The following is an 11,242-nucleotide window of genomic DNA, read 5'->3' on the forward strand; positions in this document are numbered from 1 at the left end:
TACACAATCACAAATGAATCCACGTCTGTCAGTAGTCCATCTCACTCAGATACTAAGACCTCCAGGCTTAATCTGGTCTAAGCTGGTGAGACGCAGTAAAGCACAGAGGAATCAGGATTGCATCCAGTGGGGACATTGTCCTAATCCCCTTCTGCCCTCTCCTTTGTAAACACTCTTCTCTTCTTCAGGGTCACTGATGCTTCCCTCTCTCTCTCTCTCTCTCTCTCTCTCTCTCTCTCTCTCTCTCTCTCTCTCTCTCTCTCTCTCTCTCTCTCTCTCCCTCTCTCTGCTACAATGTGCTTCAGGAGAGACTCTGGGAAAACATAGAGGAAAGAAGGAGCAAGGAGTGTGGATTTCTTATGGTCCCTAAGAGACTTGAGCCTCACGTGGCGAGTGAGGCCTCATGGTCGGAGCATGCCATGTGCTAGAGCGGCGAGGCACTGGGAGATCAGGCCCACGTCTGCTCTGCGGGGGATCAGACGCACCAGGGCCCTGATGTGGCCGCGGATCCGGGGACTGCTCCGGGCCTGCCGGCACGGTGTGGGATACCCGGTGAACTACAATGACCCAGCTCCAGAGGAACAGGAGATGGTGTGCCTTGAGGTAAGGGAATGTTGTAGATCCCACCCCACCCCCCCAACAAGCAATACCACTTTTGGATAATCAGAAAGGCAGCACTGATTACTATTATTATTGTTATGGAACAAATACAATAAAAAGTCAGCAACCAGTTAACTGCAGCTGTACGATACAAGTTTATTTTGCTCTTTGTGTACATATTTTGGAAATGTTTTGAGTCACAGCACATTAATCGGCGTGTTTCTTGTTAGTTGTCGTAATAACCAGCCACAAATAAGACGATGACATAAGTCTGTTGCTGAAAGTATTCTGTCTAATTATTAATTGTAAACCTGTGAGGTTCAGACGAGCAATATATGTTCTCACATGCAACGTGTTTCTTAATATGAATCACACGCAGGAAATGAAACATCCTTAATACTGTTGAGTGTTAGTTAGTATTGTCACTAGAAAGCTCTCGCCTGAGCATCAGCAGCTCGTTTTTGCTTCTCGCCATTCTTCTATTTAGAGAAGTGCTTCCTGTCTGAAGAGGCCTAAGAAGATTAAAAGAAGGTAGTGTGTCTTGAAATAGTGTGATATCAGTCAGTGGAAATCTAAATTAAGTTGCGCAGGCAATCCCACAGGCGGACAGACAAAACAAACAACAGCATTAGCATCCAAACACATTAGTTAGGGAGTTGTGGATACATCCATTACACTCGTTTTTATTTGTTTCTAACTAGTAAAGTAAAATGGGATGTTGCTTGGCAGCAGAATGATTCTTGGTAAATGGATACATTGAGGTTTCTCATAGTTTTTTGTAGGAAGGACAACTGCGTTTTTATATTCGCAGAGTGAATTTGTTTCTTGGCCGTTTGACGAATCTAAGCATAAAAATGAATGAAGCAGAACCATAGAATGCCGGTTTAATTCCACACATACTTCACCCAAACCTGGCGCTCACATTACCCAGAATGCTACTTTGCTTTGGTTGTAGATTTGAGCGTGTTACGCCATAATGTAGCCTCAAGCAGCTAGTCTCATGCAGAGATGAGCAGCGGGCTACAGAGATTTGCAAACATTTCTTCTTTCTAACTCCACAGCTCCAGATGTTTTTTTTTTATTTTCAAACTATTAAGAACCAACTGTCGCTGATCAAACTACACTTTAAGTGATTTTTCAGACTTCACACAGCTCCCTGTGGAGCCACAAAAGTCTTTATACAACTGTTTTTCCACACATGGGTGCCATAAAGGACCTGTTAGTGTAAAATCAACAGAGTTCCTCTTTGATGGAAGAAAATCTTACACTTGGGGACGTTAATGTGAAGACAGTGAATTCTTAGACCAATTTTCATGCATTGTGTTGTACCATAAACAGATATTTAGCATACATTATCCTGGTAAAATTAAGTATATAAAAGTAAGTATATAAAATTAAAGTATTCGTTTTAGCACAGCATCAAGTCACACTACATCTTATGTATGAGGAGTATTTTGACTCTTAAATCAGGGAGATCAGTGATGGCATTTTGGACTCAGGTATTTACATTATTGTAAATCTTTGTCATTTTTGTTTAATGTATTTTTTCTTTCTTTCTTGGCTCTAAATGAATTACCTCTTGATGGACGATACCGTTTTACATGTTACATCAGATAGCAACACAATCACAGTCACTTCCTGCTTCATTTATAATGATGACTTTCAAGAAAAAGATAAAATTGAATCAAAGTAAGTTACAAAGATGTTTCTCCTGCAAGACTCTAAAACGTCTTAAAACGAGCCCAATAGAATTGTGTTAACCATAAGCGATGGTGTAATTTGGACAATCTGTTTTCATGGAGACGTATCCCTTAGAGTTTGGTTGATAATGTGATGTTAAAGCAAAAAACAAAAGAACAGATGACTTTGTAACTTGGTTACAAGGATTAAGACAATGCTTGTGTTTTATTAAATTGAGCATGACATTTACAGTACAGAAACAACCTGATGAATACACCTTCATCAGAAGAAAAACATCAGCTGGAAAAAAACATTCAATGGAGGGTTTTTGTCATCTTCACCTTCAAAACGCTCACAGATGTCGTGCGCAATTTATTGAAGTGTTAAGTTGGCAACCACGACTGATGCCTGCATGTTGAGCTGAACGTGACTGAATCTAGTTATTTCTATCCTCCTCAAAGCTTCGCCTTGCCTTGAATCCTCTTAATCACACGCTGAAAAATCGTTTTATTCGTCCTGTTCTCCAGCTCCGGCGTCCTCCTCTTCTCTGTGTGACCTTGCGTGTTCAGACTCCCTCCTCCACTTGGCATTGTGCGCTCAAACGAAGAAAAAAAAGTCTGCATGTTTGTCCAAATCACAACAGTATAAAGTTCGTTCAGGGTACATTCATTGCTCGCGTGTGTGTGTATCAATCTCTTGTGGCTATTTGTGGGTCTGTGTTGCATAACATGAACACAGGGGAAGGTGTTAAATGTAGTGTTGTGGAGAAAGTCACATGATCATATCTCTAGAGGGGATGGAAGATGTGTGGATGCTCAAGGCATGCCCTACTTCAGCGCGGTAATCAATCCGGACAGGATAACAGAACTAACTGCATATGGGTTCAATAGGCAGTACCATCGAACATTTCCAGGTCTGTGTGGACCCTGATAGAACAGTTCTCCACTCAGTTTTGCAGCACTTCATATCACAATGAGTGGCAGGTGATAATAATTTCCATGGCATCAAAGAGAATCTTGCCTTATAATGTGTCCCAGACAGCACAAATGTGTTAGTGTAAATGAAGTAGATAATTGGACAACATACAGTATGTTGTACTATGCATTTGCAGAATAGGCAGAGTGCCATCTGCTGTTTGCACAAAGCAAAAACACGATGTGCACATAAAGGCAACATATTAACAAAGGTATATACCGGTAGTCATGGAATTGAAAGAAAATGTATGTTCCAACATCTCCAGCTTGTTTCTGCATCAAATAGAAAACAAACCAGCCAGATAGTGCTCACACAGACATGTCAAATATCAGGGATCATTAGAAAGAGATCGTATCCTGCACACATAGCCGTGCCTTTCGCTAATTCACATGACAATCGAGGCTCTATGAGTCAGTCAGTGTGCATGGAAGGACATCATGTCAGTGCTGCAGTTGGAGCTGCCTTCAGATGGCAGTGTTGTCCTCCACATCGGGGCTGCACTGGAGATGAAAAGGCACAGAGGAGACAGGCGGATCGTCTGTAAAAGAGTTACGCCAAATTACTTCATGCTCAACTTGCAGTGGGAGAAATGGCAACCCATGATTTCATTTGAAGCCGATAAACAGTGTTGCACAGAGATGCAACGCAACAGATGTGATGTCCATTCCATTTGAATGAAATCACAGCTGCCATCCCCGAGATATCCATAAAAAATCAGATTAAAAGAACTATGATGATAAATATATAGATAAAGAAAGCCTGTGAGTGTGGGTATATGTATGCATATACACATGTATGTGATGAAGGGGTGAAAAGTCATGCAGTGTTTATGAAATATACAAAAAACACAGGTGCACCTGATGGATAGATCAGTCAAGAATGTGTCAGCACTAAATTCACAGTAATACTGACAGACGAATGATGTAACATTGGCTGTCAAAGTGATGCTTTCCTTCGGAGGGGTGAAGTTAAGACAAGTGCTGCAGTCTATCGACTGTTTCAGCACCATAGACAGCGACTTCAGGCAAAGGCTCACTGGCGCATGTGTGAACGAAATTACTGCTTTTTGGCGGTTTAATGTCTGCATATTTGGGGTTTTGTAAAAGGCTGCGATGTAACATGAGCTCAAGTTTGTTTGCTTGTATTTCCCTGCCTGGTGAGTTCGTTTGTAGGCTTCATTCTAGCCACTTATCTTCATTATAAAATGATATCATGCAGGCTTTATTGCTTGGATAGTCCATTGCTGGAGTATATCTCCTGTGTAAGGCAAAGTAAAGGACCTGCACTGTAAAAACCTGTGCCACACTGTCGGGGTTTACGCTTGTTTCCCTCTCTACTGGGCTACTACGAGCTGGAGAGAAGACGCATGCGTACTGACTTGAAGCAGCCGGTCGGGAGGGGGGGAAGCCTTATGTGCCATCGGATGTAATCAAGGCAAAGAATTACCTCTTCTCGCTGTGCATACATGGTGAAATTGTAAGTATTGGTAGCGAACCGTATGTATCGTTGCACGGACATTTCGCGTGGTGGTGCGTTTGAGGCCGCTTCCCGGCATTTGAATTGGCATGTCACTATCTTGCTGTATGCGAGCGGGGCTTTTAACAGATCATAGGCAGTGTCTTTTCGGTGGTTGTCCAGGGCGAAGGAGCTCCACGGTTCTTCATGGTGGCACTTTCCATTGATGCGTTGTGCCGAGTTGCTAATGCGATGGTTTCCGCCGATAAAGTCGCTCAGGAACCATTACGTCCCGGTGCCGTTCGCGTTTCTGCTACGGTAAGATGGAATAAGCGGGTTATTATTTGGTTGTTTATCATGATTGTATTCTTTTGACGGGCTACGACCCCCCCTCCCCATTTCATCGTCTATAGTCAAGCCGTTCAAGCCGTTGCGTATACGGCAATTGTGTCAGCTTTGAAGTACCCGACACCTCACGCGCAAAAAAAAAAAATGCCGTTTGAGAAGACGCACGAGACGCTGCAAGCCGAAACCCGCGCGCGGATCCATTTTAGAAAATGACCAAATGCTATTGTATTCACTGAAAGGCTGTGATAGAGCGATGCTGCGGTTATAGATTTGCAAGCTGCGCCTTGCCCCCCCACCCTCCCATGTACCAAATCTCCTGACATTTTTTTTTTTTTTTAATAGCATCGCTTCTTGTGTCAGGTAGCAGCCGTGTGTTACATAAATGAAACGACAAGGATTTGGCAGCGTCTGACCATGGTGATGATGACACATTTGTTAAAGAAGTCATTCTGCGAGCCCGTCTTCATCTACAGGCCTCCACAAATCTTCATAGAAAATCTGTTGAATAGGGCTGCAGAGCTATAGTCACAATAACAGAGGAGGGATTTACCATTCACGTGATACAATGCAGCCTAAAGGTGCTGGCAGAGTGACACATGACATGTAAATCCAAATCCCCCCCCAAAAAAGACAAACATTTACATTACTTTCATGTGTATTTAATTCATGGCTCCACTCGGGGCCCAGCGAGCACTGCAAATCCTTTAATGCATTGCTTTTTACGCTCGGGCTTTCACATTGAGCCCAACGGACGCCCAATCCAACCTTTTGCACATGCAGCAGGAGTGTGTGAAGGCGAATGCGGGACCGTTTGAGATTAGAGGGAGTGAAATGTGCTTGGTGGGCGGAAATTATTCCTCCATACTTCCCCCCCCCCCCCCCCCCCCCGGATAGAGAAAACAGCCCTCCTAACAGTGTGACCTCTGGGCATGCCAGCACATGCTTCTTGCCAGAGAGCATCGGCGGAGTCACAAATGCAGAGTTGACAACTGGTGAGTGGTAAATGAAATGCATCTGATTGACCTGTTGCAAGTGATCCAAGTGCTGGTAAAAAAATGGATGAGGTGTAAGGATGTCACACCGGTCTCCTCACGGTGCTGGTCCTACTCTCTGTATTGAACCGGCACTGATTTGAATCATCCAAATCCATTGCAGAAGAGATTTTTAGATAATATCTCAGTTAAGTCGGATTCCTGACATCTAAATCGTTAAACTGGTGTCCTTCCTCTGTCTGTAGCCCATGGGATCAGAGCGGATGGAGATGCGAAAGAGGCAGATGTCGGTGCAGCAGGAGTCGGCAGCGGGGGGAACTGCACCAGCCCAGCAGGGCCAGCCGGGCCAGGCCAACCCACGGGGCTCAAATGCATGTTGCTTCTGCTGGTGCTGCTGCTGTAGCTGTTCCTGGTAGGTCCTCCCCACCCGGGAACTCGCTGGTTGTGGCGCAGCACGGCCGACATCGCTGCACGCAGGACAGCACAGCCTGAGCTGCTGGGTCTCAGCAGCTCAGGCTCCAGCTTCTGTCTGGTGTTCTTGATTTTTTTGCATGTGATCAGCAGAGAGTTGTCTCTGCAGCAGCCTTGTTACAATCACTTAGTGATCTGCTGAGAATGGGAGAATTGGGAGCTCCTGCAGTTCATCAACAAACAAGCTAAACAAAGACTATTCCATACATTACATAATAATTTACTGTACATATATATATATATAATCTGGGTTTTTATTATATCTATCTGCTGAACACATTCATCATCAAATAATCTGCAGATTATTTTCTCGATTAATCGACATTTTTACTCTATAAAATGTTAAAATTGTGAGAATTACCGACCCGGTGATATCCTCAAATTTCTTTTATCTGACCAACCGTCTAAAAACCCAAAGATATTCAGTGAACTGTCAAAGAAAGTCATCAAATATCTATAATTGAGAGTCTGAAACCAGCAGTTTTTTTGGGCACATTTGCTCTAAAAATGACTGAAACCATAAATCAATGATCATATTGTGTAATCAATTCATTGACTAATAATTTCAGCTCTACAGGTGAGTGTGTGGCATAGAATGACAAAGTAGACTGCTGGGATTGATATCATTTTACACTTTAATAAGGTGATAGAATGGATAATGCATTAATGCATAAATAACTCAACTTGTCTCTCTCGCTATTAGGAACGAAGATCGGGATGAAAGGAACCGGAAGACTTCCTATGACGTCAAAGAAGGGACCGCAGACTGTGAAGACTGGTCAGTAGATTTCACTGCACCAAAATGCCAAAATATCTACTAAACATATTTGTGGGAGTAGACGATGAAATCGCTCACCCCCATGTTGTCCATGTTCTCCGCAGCCCGAAGCCCACGCTGGAGGAGGTGCGCTCGTGGGGGCAGTCGTTTGACAAGCTAATGAGTTGCCCAGCGGGGAGGAACGCCTTCCGGCAGTTTCTCCGCACCGAGTTCAGCGAGGAGAACATGCTCTTCTGGTTAGCCTGCGAGGAGTTCAGCAAAGACGCCAATAAGAGTGCAGTAGAGGAGAGGGCTCGGGTCATCTACGAGGACTACATCTCCATTCTCTCGCCTAAAGAGGTCTGAAAGCTCCTGATTTTCACTGTGTTATTAAAGATGATTTCAAGGGGGTGAAACTTCACGGCATCTGACAAATGTTCATCTCATTGTTGCTGCCGTTTGGGAACATTGTTGAAGACGATTCAGTCCTGCACCCACACAGGACGTAATTGGAGGGGGGGAAACAATTCATTGACTTTGTGTTGTGTGAGGTGCAGGAAAATGCCTAAAAGCTGATGAGTGGTGGGTTGCACTACCGACAGGGTAAAGAACCCAGAACTCAGTTTTTATAAGCTGCTGAACCAAAAAACTGAGGATACGGATGATAAGACCCGAGGCAGGAAGAATGTGGGACCTGTGAGATCCTGACATCCTCAGTGTGTAACAGCAAGCATTCTGTCCAGTCAGTTTTAGGCTAACTGTACTTCTGTCAGTCATGCGAAAGCACTTTGACAGAATGCAGTTTGGGTTATAGCGGAATCTGAATATCAGAAAAGCTAGGCTTGTAAGTGCCTTATATAACGACAGTAGCATGCTAACAAAAAGCTAACATTAGCGCATTCTACAGCATCATCATTTGAGTTATGAGCTGAACCTCGGGTAGACAAATCTAATGTTTTTAAGCTAGCTACAGTCATTTTGGTAGTATTTCAATTTCCAAATGTTTCCCCTCCAGTCCGCGAGGTTTTCTACAGTCGGGTTAGCTTAGCTTAGCATTAAGACTGGAAAGAGAGGGAAACAGCTAGCCTAGCTCCGTTCAAAGGCAACAAAATCCACCAACCAGCACCTCCAAGCTGTTTTGTTTAATCCAAACAAAAACCAAAGTGTGCTAATCTAAGTATATGTTGGACTATGTTTGAGCTCTGAGCAGTTTTCAGCCAACCAGCCAACCAGGAGACTGGTGGAAGCTACACGTTCTAGCCAAGAAAAAGTTCAGTCCGTGAAGCTGCATATTGGCGTTTTTACACAAATAAAATACATGTATATGTTGGTAATTAATTTGCTTCCCTTTAGACAGAGCAAGGTTAGCTGTTAGCATCCATTTCCAGTCTTAGTGCGAAGCTACGCCAGCCGACTGACTCACATTTACCCCCAGATATGCTTATTTCTCAAAACGGCAAAGTTTTCCTTTCAGAAACAGTTTTGTCGTTGAGCATGTGCCCATGCTGTTCTTGCTCATTTTAACCCCTGTTCTTGACCTCCAGGTGAGCCTTGACTCGCGTGTGCGTGAGGCGATCAACAGGAACATCCAGGAACCGAATCTGCAGACGTTTGACGATGCCCAGCTGCAGATCTACACACTAATGCAAAGAGACTCGTATCCCCGCTACATGAACTCCCAAGCCTACAAAAACCTGCTCAACACTCTGTCAGAGCAGTCCCCCGAGTCTTAGGGTGGTGATGACCTGTGATATTTCTCTCTTTATCCTCCCCAACCCCCCAATTCTTGTTCGCTTTTTCAAATTTTTCTTTGTATGTTCAGTGTAGGATTACATGAACCAGGTCTCGGGCCTGGTCCCTCCCAGGGATCTCAGCGCTATTGTGATCTGCACCTGACCGAAGACACTCAGGTCTCAAAAATCTCCCGAGGGCTCGACATCACAAGTACTGCTACAGATCAACATAGCAAAACACTCCAAAGGAATATGAATACATTTTTTTCTTTCTGTTTTATTTTTCTTTCTTTTGATAGAAATAATCTATTTTATTTGTGTTCAGAGTTTTTTATGGTCGGTTGTTTTTTGTATGATTGTTTGGGGGGGAAATGATTCCTACTGTAGACTACATATATATATATATATATATATATATAAATATATATTTATGAGTTTGTAAATAGTAAAAAAAAAAAAGGAATTGTGGGTATTTTATGTAGAAACGCCTGGTTCTATAAACTGCGTATGAAAATCAAAGCTCAAGTCAAAGGCTACGTGTTAGCTCTACTTGCAGGCAGCTTTGTGGGGTACTGTATGATTTGACCTTGGTCTCGCACCCTGTTTTGTTACCTAACCTCACACTTTGGTACCTGTGACAGCGACTTGGCAACTCCAGTTCGTGTAGAAACCGTGCACTTTTAAAGAAAAGTGTGGCTATCAGCGACGTGATAGAAAGTGACAGAAGCTCTCGTCGCGGTGTGCAATTTGTTTCTGCAAGAAATTTAAATCAACGACGGAAGGTTATCTTCATTCATCTCAATCTTAACCACAGCAGATTGCCTATTTAAGACAGATTTTTGTTTTGTTTTACTTATTGTTACTCAATGCACACCTCATAGGTTTAATATAGTTTTACCGGTGTGACATAAGAACCTAATTAAATCTATTTACCAGATAAAGTATTTTTTTTATTCATATATATTGCCAATACAGAAAAAACAAGTACAAAGGATATTTAACTCCTACGTGGAGTCAACTATCCTGTCATGGTCAGAAAGTGTAGACGTTTGGGTTTATTTCATTTTATACATAATACTTATTATGATAAGATTTGTTTTATCCTCGCTAGCCGTTTCCCATCTTTATGCTACTGGCTGCTAGCTGGAGCTTCATATTTAACTTTGATTTGATTCATATTGATTTTCTTATCTAACAAAAGTGACTAAGTGTATTTCGCACAAATAACTGCTATAATTCAATTTCTGTCTGCCTGGAGACAAATGTAGAAAAAAAATATAATCATGTTTTGCTGACTATTGTTTGGAATTAGTTAACTGGAAGGGAATCTCTATTTTATTTCTCTATTTTACTATAATTCGAACATTAATATGTACAAAATTATGTTGGAAACAACAGGAAATTTCTCCTACGTTACAGATGGGTAAAAAAAAAGTGTGCAGATTCATTTGTGTGGCGAGATTTTTGACTTCAAAAAGCTCGCCTGCAATATGAATTAGAATCTGGGGTCCGGCCGGGTCAGCAGCAACACCAAAGCTACCACGTAAACTGTGTCCATACGTTTAATAAGAGCGTTTCCATTGTCTGAAATTGGAGTTGCCAAGTATTAAAATACTTTTATGTATTCTGATAGTTTTAGTTGAATTACTTTGTTGCCTCACAAACATGTCACTCAAAGACAAGATCCTCACATGGGGAAGTGCCTTGACATTCAATTTTAATGACATCTTTCTCATGGGCAACAGTTGTTTTCAGACTCTTGCCATAAAAGGGGGTTACTGGAGCACGAGGCCAGTTTACTGGAAAATTGTCCCTCTCTTTGGCCAAATTATCACACGTGTTTTGTCTTGATTCCTTAGTCGTGACGACACCGGTCCGTTTTTTTGGCAGCGCTACCAAACAGTATGGCGGAGGCTGATGACAACACACGCCTGTATTTGCTGAAGACAACACGAGATCAACGGATAGGGCCGTTTGATCCGAACGTCTCGCCGGCCCGTGTTCCTTTCACGGTGGCACTTCTTACTTGTCTTAGAGTTAACTTTAACTTACTACGTGCAATTTGAGCTGATGGATACACCGCGCAGATCAACCTCAAAACACAATCTAAGCCAATGGTTTGGAGTGATGCCTATAAATGTTGTTTCTTCTTCTGTTTACTATATGAAATGTGTTATTTTGCGCTGAGTTTACTGAAGAATACATTTTTGAAGAAAAAAAAAAACAAATAA

At 42.6% G+C, this 11,242-nt stretch overlaps 1 protein-coding gene across 3 annotated transcripts; it reads left to right on the top strand.

Annotated features, from left to right (window-relative positions):
* Positions 1-309: 309 nt before the first annotated feature.
* On the top strand, positions 310-10,446 carry rgs20 (regulator of G protein signaling 20). Of its 3 annotated transcripts, none has more exons than XM_084008792.1 (5): positions 310-603; positions 6,296-6,462; positions 7,225-7,299; positions 7,404-7,638; positions 8,823-10,446. In XM_084008792.1, exons 1-5 carry the CDS (start codon positions 415-417, stop codon positions 9,009-9,011), a joined length of 855 nt encoding a protein of 284 aa, XP_083864918.1. In that variant the 5' UTR covers positions 310-414; the 3' UTR covers positions 9,012-10,446. The 3 variants fall into 3 exon arrangements, with proteins under 3 accessions (XP_083864918.1, XP_083864920.1, XP_083864919.1); XM_084008794.1 differs by lacking the exon at positions 310-603 and adding an exon at positions 4,592-4,731; XM_084008793.1 differs by lacking the exon at positions 310-603 and adding an exon at positions 4,831-5,028.
* Positions 10,447-11,242: the final 796 nt, after the last annotated feature.

The sequence above is a fragment of the Eutrigla gurnardus genome (genome assembly GCF_963514095.1).
Source record: "Eutrigla gurnardus genome assembly, chromosome: 4".
NCBI classification, from domain to species: domain Eukaryota; kingdom Metazoa; phylum Chordata; class Actinopteri; order Perciformes; family Triglidae; genus Eutrigla; species Eutrigla gurnardus.